Source organism: Myotis nattereri (assembly GCF_964212035.1).
Source record: "Myotis nattereri genome assembly, chromosome: 1".
Taxonomy (NCBI): domain Eukaryota; kingdom Metazoa; phylum Chordata; class Mammalia; order Chiroptera; family Vespertilionidae; genus Myotis; species Myotis nattereri.
The window spans coordinates 63,453,375-63,470,568 of record NC_138075.1 but is presented as its reverse complement, the minus strand read 5'-3'; the positions used below and the strand labels follow the sequence as shown (position 1 = coordinate 63,470,568).

The following is a 17,194-nucleotide window of genomic DNA, read 5'->3' as shown; positions in this document are numbered from 1 at the left end:
CATGAAAGGAAGCACTTACAGCCCTTTGAAAGGGCTGGTGGCAATACCCGCTGCTTGGGAAGGCTTTGTACATGGCCTTGGCTTCTCTGTGTCTCACTTTCTTCTGTGAGTGGGAAGAGCAGCACCTTTGTAGCGGAGGGTGAGGAGTACAAACAAAATGAAAAGGCGGCTGGAGAAGCATGCGTGGAGGAATCCTTTGTTTCTGTCATTCTGGCAAGAACTGTTAGCAGCGAGAAAACAGTGCACAGGCGTATTTTATTTATTCAGCATTTTTAGAGGTAAGAAAAGGTTCCATGAAAATGAATTTTGAAGGAAATCAAAGATTAGTCTTCTAAACATCAAAACTTTACATTATAAGCTTTTACGTCAAGTTCTTTCTAAATAAATTTCATACATCTTGTCTTTTGTACGTGAGTGTATTTAAAATCTTACTGATGACACAAGGTCATAATTTTAAATACTCTTTTTTTTGGAAATAATCTCAACTTAGGGAAAGTTGCCATGATAAAAATAGTAAATGTGTAAATAATATAAACCTGTATATAGTCTTCACCTAGATGAACTTAATAGAGAGTTTTATCCCATTTGTTTTATCATTTCATTTCTCTCCCTGTCCCCGAAGCATTGAACGGTTAGTTCTGTACATCATAGCCCTTTGCCCCTAAATATTCACTGTAAATTTCCTAAGACATAGGGGTATTCTCGTACATAACCACAGTACAGCTATCAACTTAGCATATTTAGCATGGATACAGTATTTTAATCTACCATTGGTACTCCAGTTTTGTTTTCAATAGCATTTATAGTACTTCTCCCCTCTAGGACAGAATCCAGTCTACAGTCAGGTATTTCATATAATTGTGGTATCTCTTTAGTCTCCTTGAATCTGAATGTTTCTTGTGACACTGGCATTTTGGAATAATACAGCCCCCTTCCCACACTTTAATTTTTTTAATAGAATGTTCTTCATTTTTGGTTTGTGTTTTGTTTGTGTTTTCTTGTGATTCGTTTCAGGCTATGATTTTTTATTTTACTTTATTATTATTATTATTATTTGTTAATCATCACTTGAGGGTATTTTTTCCCATTGCTTTTCAGAGAGAGTGGGAGGGAAGAAGGGAGGAAGGGAGGAAGAGAGGGAGGAACATCGACTGATTGCCTTACACACACACCCCAACTGGGAGTGGGGAGCAAACCGCAACCCAGGTATGTGCCTTTGATTGGGATTCAAACCCGTGACCCTTGGGTACTCAGGCTGACGCTCTAACCACTGAACACACTGGCCAGGGCCAGGTTATGAGTTTTAGACTGAAATGCTGCTTATGTGATGTGCCCTTCTAGGGTGAAAGCACACTGTGTTCAACTGCCCCTCACTGATGATGTTCATTTAGACCAGTCAAGATATGAACCAATTTCTCCATTATATAATTATTATTTTTCTCCCTTGCTACTGATAAGTCTGTAGGGAGACACTTTAAGACCATGTAAACATCCTATTTCTCATTAAAGTTTCCCCTTGGATCTAGCATACATTGGTGATTTTTTGCCTCATCCAATCTCTACTGCAGTGGTTGCAAAATGATGATTTTCCAGCTTTTTCTCTAATTTTAGCAATAGGCTCTTGGCATTCTGTCAGCAAAAGCCCCGCCTTCTCTCTTTATTAATTCATTATTAGTAAGAACTCCTAAATTCCTACTTTCCTCCCAATGTTTATAATTCATCATTATCTTTAATTACTTTGGTGCACAAATTGCCTCAGATTTGAGGAGCCCTTTTAGATGGCTCCAATGTCCTTGTGACATGTCCCCAGCGTATTTTTGAGCACTTTCTTACTTTCTGGTGTCACAGGATTCCCAGGCTGAGTAGCATCTATTTGCCCCAGCTCAAGGTCAGTTATGAGTAGTTCATATTCATACAGTTACGCTCCTAGCCCAGTGGTCGGCAAACTCATTAGTCAACAGAGCCAAATATCAACAGTACAACGATTGAAATTTCTTTTGAGAGCCAAATTTTTTAAACTTAAACTATATAGGTAGGTACATTGTTATTAACTTAATTAGGGTACTCCTAAGGCTTAGGAAGAGCCACACTCAAGGGGCCAAAGAGCCGCATGTGGCTCGTGAGCCGCAGTTTGCCGACCACGGTCCTAGGGTGTTTTAGGACTAGTTAGCACCTAACAGAAGCGTCTCAGACTACTTTGATTTTGTGTGTGTCCTTTTTGTATTTTTCTTCTTTCGGAGTTCTTAAGAAGTTGTAAGTGACTTTGGAAGTCTCTCTGTCTTCAGCTCTTTTTAATTGCTGCTTCCAATTTTTTACTGGATGGAAAATGAGAGAGCCAAATGTTTAGTTTTATGTAAAGTAAAAGTGAATGGGTCATGAGTGAGGGCCCAAAGCATACTGTTTTGAGCAAAGTGTATGAGCTTGAGTACATGAACTTAATTTCGTTATTTGGTCTTTTTCACTTTGGTTCTCAGCTGTGTTCTGGGTAGTTGAGCTTACTGATAGGGACTTGGATAAATAAATGGTTATTGTTCTTCTAAAGGGATTGTAAAGAAAGAAGATATTTGTGTCCCTTTTGAATTATAGGATGTCAGGTCAGATTATCTTCTCAAACCCAATACTACTCTTTTCTTTTTTTTTTTTTGGTAAAAAAAATTATTTTCTTATTCATTTTTTCTTCAATTACAGTTGACATACAATATTATATTGGTTTCAGGTGTACATCCTAGTGATTAGACTTTTATATAATTTGCAAAGTGGTCTCCCTGATAAGTCTAGTATCCATCTGACACCATAGGTAGTTATCACAATACTAGAGGCCTGGTGCACGACATTTGTGCACTCAGGGCAGGGGGCGCGGGGGTCCCTCAGCCTGGCCTGCATCCTTTCCTAGTCCAGGAGCCCTTGGGGGATGTCTGACTGACAGCCTAAGCCATCAGTTGGACATCCTTAGCGCTGCCATGGAGGCGGGAGAGGCTCCTGCCACCGCCGCTGGCTCACCAGCTGTCAGCCCAGCTTCTGGCTGAGCGGCACTCCCCCTGTGGCAGTGCACTAACAGGGGGCAGTTCCTGCGCTGAGCATCTGCCCCCTGGTGGTCAGTGTGTGTCATAGCGACCGGTTGTTCTGCTGTTTAGTCAATTTGCATATTACCCTTTTATTATACAGGGTTATTGACTATATTCCCTATTCCACACTTTATATCCACATGACTTTTTATTTATATTGTTGAAAGTATTATATAGGTCCTCTCTTTTCCCTCATTAACCTCTTCCAGCCTCTCCCCTCCTCCCTTCTCCCCCAGGCCCTCACCACCCCATTGTCTATGTCCATGGGCTATGCATATATACATACAAGTTCATTGGTTTAGCTCTTCCTACCCACCCTGCCCTGTCTTCCTCCACGTGACTTTTTATAGCTTCCAATTTGTACCTCTTAATCTCTTCACCTTTTTCACCTATTCTCCTTACCCTCCTGTCTAGCAACCATCAGTTCTCTGTATCTATGACTTTCTGTTTTGTTTGTTTATTTCAGTTTTTAGGTTCCACATATAAGTTAAATTGTATGGTGTTTGTCTTTCTCTGCCTGCTTTATTTCAGTTAACATAACACCCTTACGGTCCATCTATGTTGTGGCAAATGGCAAGGTTTCATTTTTTTCTGGCTGAGTAATATTCCATTGTATATATGTACCACATCTTCTTTTTCCATTTGTCAATTGATGGATACTTAAATTGCTTCCATGTCTTGGCTATTGTAAATAATGCTGCAGTGAACATAGAGGTGCATATATTCTTTCAAATTAGTGTTTTGGGTTTCTTCGGATATATTCCCAGAAGTGGAATTACTGGGCCATAAGGCATTCCATTTTTAATTTCTTGAGGTAACTACATACTGTTTTTCACAGTGGCTGCACTAATCTGCATTTTCATCAACAGTGCATGAGTGTTCCCTTTTCTCTACTTCCTCAACAAACACTTGTTGTTTGTTAATTTATTGATAGTAGCCATTCTGATACTGTGAGGTGATATCTCATTGTGGTTTTAATTTGCATCTCTCTGATGATTAGTGAGGTTAAGCATCTCTTCATATGGCTATTGGCCATCTGCATGTCCCCTTTGGAGAAGTCTCTATTCAGGTCCATTGCCCATTTTTTAATTGGATTGTTTGTTTTCTAGTGTTGAGTTGTATAAGTTTTTTATAAATTTTGGATATTAGCCCCTTATTAGGTATATCATGGATGAATATATTCTCTCATTAAGTGGGTTGTATTTTCAATTTGCTGATAGTTTCCTTTGCTGTGCAAAAACTTTTTAGTTTGATATAGTCCCAGTTGTTTATTTTTTCCTTTGTTTCCCTTGTCTGACGAAATATAAGAAAAAAATATTGCCACGAGAAATATCCGATATTTTGCTATCTATATTTTCTTCTAGGATTTTTATAGTTTTGAGTCTAACATTTAAGTCTTTAGTCCATTTTGAGTTTATTCCTGTGTATGGTGTAAGAAGATGGTCTATATTTATTATTTTGCTTAGTATTTCTTTTGTATAGGATATTAATTAGTTCAAGTAAATAGCCTTGCCTTTACAATGATTATGTAAAAATATTGAACTTCTAGAAAGATATCTGGAATTCATAAGATTTAAACCAGCTTTAAAAAGTGGTTGTCGTTAACTGAAGCAGGGCAGTGCAGACACGGCCTTAGTGATTTGGTGGGTGATGGTTGTTGACCATTCCCTCCATTATCCCACAGACGGGTTCCGTCTCCACATTCATGAACAGACCCAGCCTCAGGGACCCACGTCCCTAAAGAGCCACCCAAGGTTACCCGGCAGGGCAGCACTGAGAGTTTTGCAGCACTCCTTCCTCCTCAGGGTTAACGAAGCTTATAATTGTCTGAAATTGGGAATAAATACAAGGCTTCTAGTGTCATCCATGACTGACAAGTCCCGATGAACCTCCTTATGGGAACTAGGGGCTATTGACTCTCACAAGGTTGGAATTGTCTTAAAGTGCTAAAGTGTTCACCTTAATAAAATGTTTTGTGAACATTTGAATCAATTTGGAATTTCTAGATGGAATTTATTAAAATTAAATTAAAAGAATAAAAAGGATGAACTACAAAAAGTAGAGGAATAGTACAGAAAGAAACAAAAAACGGGCCAGTGCACCATTGCCAAGGGTAATCTTGACAGAGGTGTTTGGGGGCGAGTGGGGGAACCCACTCTGCCTTCTACACTGTTCAGTAAACTCAATACGGAGTCAGACCCCTCTTTCCTCCAAGTTGCTAGGCAATATTCTTACCAACCTTTATTTCATTTTAAATTGGTGTTTTGACTGCTTCCTTTATTTTGAGGGTTGACCCATATTTGGGAATGCCACTCACTTATCAGCTCCTAACATAGCCTTGACAAGTTTCAGGGACTCGGAGTACCTCTTTGCAGTCCCAGACTTTACAAGTCAGTAGATGACAGTCAGGGAGAGAGCAACTGAATGTGCCAGCCCCTTTGTTTTTGTGTCAGTGACAGGAGAAACATCAATGGGCCCTTTCAGAACGTTAGTGAGGTTCCCTCCTGTATCTTGGAGTCCCCCAGGCCTTCTGCCAAAGGAATCATGTGGACTCTATGGGGAGACAATGTCAACCAAGAGAGCAGTTAGTTATTTTATCACCAGACTCCAAAGGAGCCTGTAAGATCCTGGAGAAGGTGTAGATTAGTATAAGCACCAATTATGTAGTGCTTGGTGCAACCAAAGCCGTGTACGGGTGAGGGAGGCGGGGGCAGAGCTTGCGGGGCTGTAGATATATGGAAAAAACACAAATTTGGTTGCTCTCCTTTTTTGTAGTACGAAATGCTTCATGTTACACCACCAATGAGTGCCCCTGATGTCCTCAAGAAGAGCGCTGTGGTTGATGACGCTGGCTGGGTGGATGTGGATAAAGAAACTCTGCAGCACAAGAAGTACTCAAATGTGTTTGGGATTGGGGACTGCACCAACCTGCCTACGTCGAAGACCGCCGCTGCCGTAGGTAAGATAACGTGCAGCGTTTCTCCCCCTTCAAATGATGTCACCCCAAGGCACCATCGTAACTGAAACAATAATTTGGCGCAAATATCATTCCACGAATAACAAGGAAACTTTTCTGGGTTGAATAAACTTAGTATTGTGTAAAGAAGAAAGAATGTGTTGAGGGCTTTGTATCAGAGTAGCATGACCCCTTCTGCCTCTTCTAGGTCAGAGAGGTTGTTTTCAGGGGAGAGTGCCTTAGAGAGAGGGCCCCACTTTCCCAGCTCTCAGGAATTCTGTTACTCCTCCTAGTGCCACACGCTCATCCCTGACCTTCCCAGTCTGTGACACCAGGCAGGTTGGCTATTTTTCTTCTGCCGGAAGCACCGTAAAGTTAGGGAGGCGTTTGTTTCCCCAGAAAACACATGCAAGTCAATGAATGCTTGCAGACCAGAAAATTGTCCTGTTAAGACAAACACAGTGGAGTGTGCCCTGATTGGTACACCATTAAGGTCTCCGCCTGGAAAACTAAACTCTTCACCCCGGTGTTCTGCACTAGCAGTGATGGGGAGAATTGCCTTGTACATTCTGTCCCCCACAGACAGGAGCTGTCCTCTGTGGCTGCTGTAGAGCACAGACCTCCCTGCTGACGGGAACGGCAGTGTTTTGTGTGAATTGTACACCTGCAGCTCGTGTTGCATTACTTTTGCTGACTACTTCAACCTAAGGAAGACTTTCAAGGAAACCCACTGCATATCTTTTCCACTTTTGTTTTGTTTTGTTTTGTTAATTCTCACCCAAAGATATTTTTCCATTGATTTTTAGAGAGAGTGGAAGAGAGAGGGAAAGACAGAGAGAAATATCAATGTGAGAGAAACACATCGACTGGTTGCCTCTTGCATGTGCCTCAACCAGGGTCCGGGCCGGGGAGGAGCCTGCAACTGAGGTCCGTGCCCTTGACCAGAATCGAACCCGGGACCCTTCAATCTGCAGGCTGAGCTCCACGGAGCCATACTGTCTAGGGCTCTTTTCCACTATTAATAGTCATTTCCACCCAACATTTTATTTAAAAAATCTCAAACCTATGAAAAATTTGAAAGTACAATGAGTACCCATATTTTTTTCAGGTATTAACTGACTACTAATGTTATGTGGCATTTTCTTTATCTATGTACATTTTTTTGCTGAATTATTAGAAAGTGACTTTTGACTTCATAATACTTCACCCTCAAATACTTTAACTTGCATCTCCTAAGAAAAAGGACTTTCTCCTCTATCTCCCCAAGGCCATCATCACATCCAAGAAATGGAACGTTGTATTAGAAAATCATCTCATATACAATCCAGTTTGAATTTCTCCAGTTTTCCTAATAATGCTTCTATGGCCCAGTCCTCTCTTAAATGCATGAACCAGTCAAGGACTGTTAGCAGAGGTTAATAAAAGGAAGGGAAGCAGAGGGAATTGGACACTGAGCCTGTTTGCTACACCAGGAAGCTACAACTTCACACACACTGCAGGGGTCCACAGCATTACCTGGCCAAGGATTAAGTACCCCCTCTCCCGCCCCCCCCCCCCCCACACACACACAGGGGCGGGAGGTAAGCACATGTGCAGTAGAAGTCAAAATGGCGCAGAGGGAAGTGCCTGACCATAGAGGCCTGGGAAAGGGAGCATTGGTCAGGGGATGGACCCATCAAAAGCTTGAAAAAGCTTGGGAAGTTGATTGGTTATTTAGAAGAACTCCTGGTCTTTCAACCCCAGGGGAACAAAGATCTCTCTCTCCCTCTCTCCTAAGTACTTGTGTAACCATGCAAGTCTAGTAGCTAACTGGGGTCCCAGGCAAACCTCTCAGGGCTCCAAAGGACTAAGCTTTTTTAAAAAAATATATTTTATTGAGTTTTTACAGAGAGGAAGGGAGAGAGATAGAGAGTTAGAAACATCGATGAGAGAGAAACATCGATGAGAGAGAAACATCGATCAGCTGCCTCCTGCACACCCCCTACTGGGGATGTGCCCCCAACCTGGAATTGAACCTGGGACCTTTCAGTCCGCAGGCCGACGCTCTATCCACTGAGCCAAACTGGCTTCGGCAAAGGACTAAGCTTTAATACGAAATGGAAACTCCGGACACTGGCCTTGGACAGGGCCTTGATGAAGACAAGATTGGGCTTCTTTCATGGCCCGATGGTTGGAGGTGGGACACTGGGAACTCAGGGGCAATCCAGGGGCAGCCTTCCTGAACAGATCTTGCCACACCATGGTCTCCCAGGCATGGGTCCTTGGAATGCTTTTCTCTGGATCCCGTGGAAGAGCCCGATTTCCCCAGCACCGCACACTACACTGATTGCCATGTCTCTGGTTTCCTTTCATCGAGAACACGCCCTCTAACATTTTTTTTTTTTAACTTTTATGACATTGGAATTTTTTAAGCGTCCAGGCTGGTTAATCTATAGAGTATGTCATAATTTAGAATTGCCTAGTTTTTTCTTATATTTAGATTCAGGCAATAATTTTGCAGGACCCTCCACACAGGAGGTTGTGTGCCTCCCATTGCATTACCTCGAGTCCATGATGTTCATTTGTTTCGTGCTGGGTTCTTTGTCTTTGTGACTTATAGGTAGACTTCGGGGCCATACTTTGAATTTACGTTTCTCTTAATGGAAGGCTGCTGAGTTGATGTGTTAAATACCTGTGCTGCATGTGAGATCCAGATTACCCAACTTTTGGCTTTCTTCAAAAAAACATATATCTGATTCCATGTTCCAAATAGATACTATTAAATACAAGTAAATGAAAATTCTAAATGAAGTCTTGCTCCCAGTCCTACCCCATTTTCTGAGCCTGTACATCCCCCCTGACCATGCAGAGAGCATCCTCGTATTTATTTATTTATGTTTATTGTTAAAAGTATTACAGATGTCCCTGTTTGCGTGGAGGGCGCCCTGTTGTTTTTACATGCTTTTTTACAATCTGTATCCTATTGTAGGGTTGCTCCCGGGTTTATTTAACAAGTTCGCACAACTTATATTTGCATTGTTTCCAACCCATGTTATTCTTAAACTGTGCTGCAGAGAACGCTCTCCTTTCTGTCATTTCACCTGTGTGAAAGTCTGTTTGCTCTTCTCTTTGGTGTCCACTTAACAATAGTCTTAACTTTCCCCAGCAAGTCCTCTGAATTTACATTTCTCTTAATGTAAGGCTGCTGAATTTATGTGTTGAAAATACATAAATTCTTAGTAATGTTTACACTTGCCCCACAAATCTGTCCCTGGCGTTCCCTGCCACCAGCCAGGTGTCTTACCTCCGTCCAGGCCATCGTACTATTGTGAGCCAGACCCTGTCTTGCCACACCGAGTCTGGCTTTCCTGCAGCTCCTCCTCTTCCTCTGCTTCTCTCTGCCCCAGGATTCTCCATGAATGACATATAGCACAGCCAAGACCAGCATGTGGCATTTAACAAAAGTTAACTGAAGGCTTGCGCGTAACAGAAAGGGATTATAATACAGGGGAGTTCCCCCCCCGCAACTCAATACACTTCCACACACATGCACCTTAATCCTGGACAGTGTGACTGCTTCCTGGGTCCAAGGGCTCAGCCTCTCCGTGGTGGCACCCTCTGGCCTCTTCTCTCCTTTTCTGTTGGCCTTGATGTCCTGCTGCAGGGCCTTTTCGGGTTTTCTCAGTACAGATTCTAAACCAGGGGTGGGCAAACTTTTTGACTCGAGGGCCACAATGGGTTCTTAAACTGGACCGGAGGGCCGGAACAAAAGCATGGATGGAGTGTTTGTGTGAACTAATATAAATTCAAAGTAAACATCATTACATAAAAGGGTACGGTCTTTTTTTTCAATAGTTTTATTCATTTCAAACGGGGCCGTAGTCTTTCTAAACTCTTCATGGCCCTCAAAGAGGAACAAAGTTTTCCAAAAGGGAAATGTGATCTTGAGAGATGTTACCTTGCCCACAACAAAGATACCTGGTATATATCTATAATAAAAGCATAATATGCAAATTGACCGAAGAGCTGAACAGCAGAATGACTGTCCAGATGACCAATCTATGATACACACTGGTGCCAGGCCAGCCAAGGCAGGTGCGATGCGATTGGTGGTGGTGGTGGGGTGCCCACCATCACCCCATGATTGCCCCGCAGAGGGAGGCCCAGGCCACTGGTCGGTGGTGTGATCAATCGAGGGGGAAGGGGGGTGGTGGCGGCGGACACGGGCAGTGCCAGGCCAAGGTGGGTGCAGGTGGGGGGTATACATATATCTATATACACTGAGTGGCCAGATTATTATGACCACCTGATGTTTGTAGGCAAATTAGCTATAATTTCCTGCTGAAGTTGCTAGAGGGCCAGATCATTATAAACGTCTGAATAGCACAACATATCTAAGTATCATTGCTGATCAAGTTCATCCTATCATGTTGATGGCGTATCCCAATGGAGATGGCTTCTTCCAACAAGACAATGCACCATGCCACGGTGCTCGTATTGTGCAGGAGTGGTTTCAAGAACATGAGGGAGACTTTACCTTGCTTAGGTGGCCCCCACAATCACCAGATCTCAATCCAATTGAGCATTTATGGGACGAAGTTAAAAGAGCCATCAGGCAGCTGGTTCCACAACCATCAAATCTCACAGAACTGGACAGTGCTATTCATCAGGCATGGTGTCAGATTCCTCACATCACCTTTCATCATCTCATGGAGTCAATGCCAAGAAGAATTGCCACAGTATTGAAGGCAAAAGGTGGCCCAACGAAGTACTGATGGGGTGGTCATAATAATCTGGCCGGTCATAATAATCTGGCTATATATATATATATGTATATATATATATATACACACACACACACACTAGTATCTATCTATATATAAATATATATGTATATATGTGCATATAATAGTATTTATATATATTTATATATATATAACTAGAGCAGTGGTTCTCAACCTGTGGGTTGCAAACAATGAAAATACATCCTGCATATCAGATATTTACATTACGATTCATAACAGTAGCAAAATTACAGTTATGAAGTAGCAACGAAAATAATTTTATGGTTGGGGGTCACCACAACATGAGGAACTGTATTAAAGGGTCACGGCATTAGGAAGGTTGAGAACCACTGAACTAGAGGCTCAATGCATGAAATTCATGCAAGGGGCTTGGCCCTCACAGCTGCAGCGGCTGGCCTCGGCGCTCACAGCCCCGGCTTTGTCCGGAAGGTCGTTTCGCTGTCCGGTCTAATTAGCATATTATGCTTTTATTATTATAGATAGTATTTTTAAAGCAGAGTTACTTATTTCTTATATTTTGGGTCCTCTCATTCCAGTAAAATATTCATTGCTCTTTTGGCCATCAGCAAACTACAGCCTGCTGGCCAAATGCAGCTTGCTGCTTGTTTTCATACAGTTGGCTAAGATGTTTTCTACAGATGAACATTTATAATCAACTTGATGATAGGGAGCACTGACTCTTTCTTATTCTTAAGAAAAGAAGAATTCCATTCTTCTCATTAATAACAAAAAGTTATTATACTTCTTTTACATTTTGAATTTTGTTAAAAATTTTTGTTTTCTCTTGTTACATAATAGCTTTGATTTTGCCTCTTGGCCCACAAGGTCTAAAATTTTGCTTTACAGAAAAATTTGCTGGCCCCTGATTTGGGGAATTGCAGAATAATCACTTTAACGAGCACTTTACAGTAGATAGGTAACCCATCTTTCCTCAAAAGTCAATCCAGTCTCCCATCTCTTGAGACACAAACTGCTTGTATTTTTAAAAGGGCAGTCTTTTTAAAAATATCTTTTTCAGTTATAGTTGAGATACAATATTATGTTAGTTTCAGGTGTAAAACATAGTGATTATACATTTATATACCTTATGAAGTGATCACCCCATCTGACACCTTATAAAGTCATTATAATATTATTGACTGTATTCCCTATGGTGTACATTCCTGTGACTACTTTTATAACTGGCATATTTTGTTTGTTAATCCTCAACTGATGATATTTTTCCATTGATTTTTAGGGAGAGTGGAAGAGAGAGGGAAAGACAGAGAGAGAAACATGGATGCGAGAGAAACACAGCGATTGGTTGCCTCCTGCACAAGCCCCGACCAGGGCCCAGGCTGGTGAGTAGCCTGCAACTAAGGTACATGCCCTTGACCAGAATCGAACCTGGGATCCTTTGATCCACAGGCTGACACCCTGTCCACTGAGCCAAACCAGCTAGGGCCATTTTGTGCTCCTTAATCCCTTTTTTCCCAGCCCCCAACCTCCCTCCCATCTGGCAACCACCAATTTAAAACTGAACACTATTCTGGGATTAGATAATATTAAGGAATTATTGCTAGAAATTTGGGTGTAAGCATGTTATTGTGTTTGTGTTAAAAAAAAACAAAACACCTCCTCATCTATCAAAGATATTCACAGACATATTTATGGGTGAGTTGCTATGATGTTTGCTTTAAAAATGCTCCAGGAAGGAAAGTGGCACATGTGAAGGGATAGATGAAACAAGAATGACAGAGTTGGAAAATTTTCATAATAAAAAAGGCAGTCTCCCATTCTTGCCACCATAAAACAAAAATGTCTATCTATCTATTATCTATCTATCTATCTATCTATCTATCTATCTATCTATCTATCTATCATCTATCTATCATCTATCTAATCTGGTCCAACCTCAGGGCAGTCCAGTACAGAGGAAAGCTCACTGTTTTGCCTAATTGATATACTGAGGCTATTCATCTAGGTTGGGACGCAGGGACCTCCCAGATAACTAGGGGGATACGGGCACACAGATCAAGCGACACCCACTGGACCCTAGGAGGAGGGGGTGGGGTTGGGGTGCTGTCTCCCTTATAGTCCTGTTGTTTGAAATTGCCAGTCCTCCTGTTAGAGAGAGCTGGCTTGTCAGTGTCAAAATAGTGGAGGCACTTATGTGGGCCTTTGATGAACTGAAGAGCCCCTTCTGGTATCCAGAACTTCCAATAGTAAGAATCGTGCTCTAGTTAAAATTTAGAAGGATGGGGAATGGAGCCTTCTGAACTGGTTCACGTTAAAGTTATCTGCAAATCAGGTTTTGTGAAAAACCTAGACGCTTATATTTTTCTGACTTTTCCATTTCTCTTACAGCTGCCCAGTCAGGAATCCTTGACAGAACAATGTCTCTCGTCATGAAGAATGAAGCACCAATGAAGAAGGTTTGTAAGAGTCAGAGTCTCAATTATCATTTTCCATTCTGTGTGAAAACAATGTTTTCATACAGTGTCGCCACTCTCTTAATTAGTTTCTCTAATATAGCCATTGCAATTGTTGCCTTTAGTACTACTTTTTGTTATATAGTCTCCATTTCTCAAGGTACAAAAAAAGAAAAAGAAAAAAATTTGCAACTGCTCAGAGTAAAGAATAAATTCTGAAGTATCTATATAGCATCATAAAAAAGCCACTTTCCAACTCAGTTTCATGTGCAATTTTAGTATGATGGCTACACGTCATGTCCACTGGTGACGAGCTACAACCGCGTGATTCTTGCGGAGTTTGACTACAACTCGCAGCCAATGGAGACCTTCCCCTTTGACCAGAGCAAACAGAGACTTTCCATGTACCTCATGAAGGCCGACATGATGCCCTTCCTGTACTGGAATATGATGCTAAAGTAAGTGCATTGCTGGGGGAGAGGCACGTCTTTTAGTCTAGCGCACCCACTTGTGCCGGGTGATGGTTTTAAGGAAGCCCTCCAGCTTCAGGAGAGATCGTCACCCGGAGCCCAGGACCAGCCAGTGGGATCCCCCTTCCTGTGCCGGTTCTCATGGCCTGGTGATGGCAGCCTGCGAAGGGCGCTGGATCCTCAGTCGCACTTGATGGGAGAGAGGCTGCCCTGGGTGGGAAAGGGAGTAGTGCATCCGCCACCCGCAGGGCTCATAGCCTCTTCTCTTCGTTACTGGCAGCAGCCAGGTCTTCTCTCTTTCATGCTCTGGCTCTTTCTCACTGCTGGATTCGCAATGACAAATCCTGGTAAGTCGCTTTCACATGTCAAGTAGTTTTTGTGTTGGTCACGTACTAGCTGTGCGCCTCAGGGCAGGTTGTTTAAACTCTCTGTGTTTAACTTTTTAAAAAAATTCTTTATTGTTTAAAGTATTACATATGTGTCCTTTCCCCCCATTGACCTCTCCCCAGCTGTTCCCACCCCCCAGCACATGCCCGCACACCCCTACTGTCTGTGTCCATGGGTTGTGCTTGTATGCATGCGTACAAGCCCTTGGGTTGATCTCTTATCCCCCCCAACCACCCCCCACCCATTGCTGGTCTGTGTTTAACTTTTTTATCTGCAAGTGAAAGTAACCTCAGAGGATGGGGATTACTGAGGTAATGCATTAAAAGACAGCGACATAGTAGGCATAGGAGTGAATAAATAGAGTAAGAACATTGAGTAATTCTTCTTCTTAGTTCCAAACAATGAATCTCATTTGACTTGTACAAACCACTATGAGATAGGTAAGTCAGGGTATCTATACTAGTGGTTTTCTTTTTTCTTTTTATACTAGTGGTTTTCAACCAGGGTGATTTTGCCCCTCAGGGGGCATTTGGCAATATCTGGAGACATATTTGATTGTCACAGCTGGAGGGGATGCTACTGGCTTCTCGTGAGCAGAGGCCAGGGTTGCTGCTAAACACCCCACAATGCACAGGAAAGTCTCCACAACGAAGAAATAGCTATTTCATAGTGTCAGTAGGGCTGAGGTTGAGAAACCTGGACCTATGCTTTATTTATAAGCAAATGAAAGTAGAGAGGATTGCATTTTGCCTGTAGTAGAGATTGCATGCAAGTTTGCTGAACTGAGTGAGCATGTCCAGGCTCACATAGCAAGTCAATATTGAAACCAGAACTCAAAGCATGTCCCCTCCTAGTCACAGGATCTTTCTCCCTCACAAGACAAATCTTGCTTTACATGCTGATACGCATGTCTGTGAGCTGTGTGACTTTCCTTTCAACATCCTGCTGACCGAGGTCACTCCCATCTTTTCTGATGCAAATATCTTTTCCATGTCGTTTCTTTCAGGGGTTACTGGGGAGGACCAGCCTTCCTGCGGAAGTTGTTTCACCTGGGTATGAGTTAAGGATGGCTCAACCCTTGCTATCTCTGGGCGTCTTCTGGACCAAAATCACAGTCAGACTGGCCAAGAGCAGCATGAAGAGCTCCAGACCTAACCCTGTAGAGTTTAGTGCTGGATGCTGGGTGATGGGGACTCAAGGCCTCCCTTTCAGGTCCCTCTCAACAGCCACTGTCCAGGCTGCTTGGGATGAGGTTGGTTCCTTGGAAATATTAAAATAAAGGAATAGACTTCTATTTTTTAACTAAAAGCTTGTCATTGAGATTCTACGAAAAATTTTTTAAATCTGGATTAGTGGAATGAAAAATCATAGCGCTTGGGAGGAAAAGATGGTGGTGGTAGAATAGCTTTTCTGCCATTGACTCTGAGTATTTAGCGGAGAGCTCGTGTAATTTCCCCCGAGCCCGTTTGGATTCACAGGAAACCAGGGTCATTCCAGGGAGAAGGTTTAAACAGTGTGTGTGACCGCCCTGAGCACGGGCTGCGGGAGCACAGGGGGTGGGCCCAGCGCCCAGCCACCACCGATCCTCTGGGCACCACCGTGTTTGTGTTGAGGCCACGCCCTCCCCAGCCAGCCAAGGATGCGGTGGTATACCAGTGCTGTAGGATGCGGGACCTCTCTACTGGGCACCTTTGGCTCCAGGATTCCCCATCAACCTGGCTGAAACTTTCTTAGAGCTGTATCAGGTCTGCGATGCTCCCGGTCCCTCCACTTTTCCCAGGCGTCCCAGCTGATTCACGGTGTGAGAACCCTCCCTGCCTCCTCCGTTAGCCTCCGCAGACACTTCCCCCCATGAAATCTCTTGCAAATGTAATTCTGCCATGGCACCTGCTTCCCAGAAAACTCACACTCAGTGAGGAGGGGGCTAGAGGAATTCTGATGTGTGTGGTAAGCATTTGCTTCATTCAGTCCCAATTTGGGCCTTGAAATTTTTGAATAAGTTCCCATGAGAAATATGGCAGGAGCTAGTTCCAGTTTAGTTCAGCAGTGGCTTAAAAAAAAAATTGTTCCTAATGAGTTTATTTGTAGAAGCTTATCTGGTTCCTCTGGTATTTGAAAGCCTTGTACATTGCATATTTATAAACTCTGCCAAAGGGAAATGCATAGCAGACTATGCAGTGCTAGATTTTTACAGCAATTTAGAGTTCAAACCCTTGTATATTTCCTAAGATGGCCAAGTCTCTCTGGCTTCCTGGGGTTCAGGTGACTTTAGAAACTGTGCAGGCATTCATTCATTCATTCATTCATTCATTCAAATATTTACTGAGCACCTGCAACCTGCCAAGCACTATTCTTGGCCCAGGAAGTGCAGTGGTGACCCAGACAGAGAAGGGCCCTGCCAACATTTTTGTGGTTTCTCTTCTTTTCCTGGGATGCCCGGGAGCTTGCTGAACGAGGCCCTGGTTCCATTTGGAAAGTAGGCTTTCTTTGGTGGCACATGTTCTGGAAAAGAACAGGCCACCACTCCAGCCGCAGACCCCCACCCTGGCTCCAGGAGTGGAAGATGTTTTCTGGGGTCACCACACATCTTCATTTGGGGTTTTCCTGTTTAACATGTTATCCTGGCATAGCTATTTTTTTAAAATATATTTTTATTGATTTTTTACAGAGAGGAAGGGAGAGGGATAGAGAGTTAGAAACATCGATGAGAGAGGAACATCGATCAGCTGCCTCCTGCACACCCCCTACTAGGGATGTGCCTGCAACCAAGGTACATGCCCTTGATGGGAATCGAACCTGGGACACTTCAGCCTGCAGCCCGACGTTCTATCCATTAAGCCAAACCAGTTAGGGCCTGGCATAGCTATTAACAGCATGTCCTTTCATGCTCCAAAATGCCCCATTTGGACAATGGATTATATGATCACTCTAGTGATCGCACTCACCCCGCCCACCCCCACCCAGTCCGAGTGGGAGAGCAGCGCTGCAAACCAGGGGCTTGTTGCCTCGTGTGCTTTCACGTGGGGCTGTGACTGCTCTGCCCTGTCCTCTGAATCTAGGCCAAGAAACCCCGTGCCTTTACAGAGCTTCTGGCGGGCTACTCCCTAGGAGAGCTGGGGCC

The 17,194-nt window shown here is 43.1% G+C and overlaps 1 protein-coding gene across 2 annotated transcripts in view; it reads left to right on the top strand.

The window, feature by feature from the left end:
* Window positions 1-15,364, top strand: part of SQOR (sulfide quinone oxidoreductase) — a 57,133-nt gene extending 41,769 nt beyond the window's left edge. For both annotated transcript variants that reach the window (XM_081096046.1, XM_081096047.1), the window contains exons 7-10: window positions 5,841-6,024; window positions 13,152-13,219; window positions 13,496-13,674; window positions 15,080-15,364. In XM_081096046.1, the coding sequence (XP_080952172.1) occupies window positions 5,841-6,024; window positions 13,152-13,219; window positions 13,496-13,674; window positions 15,080-15,137 (489 nt within the window). In that variant the 3' untranslated portion in view covers window positions 15,138-15,364. The remainder of the gene's footprint in view (window positions 1-5,840; window positions 6,025-13,151; window positions 13,220-13,495; window positions 13,675-15,079) is intronic.
* Window positions 15,365-17,194: the final 1,830 nt, after the last annotated feature.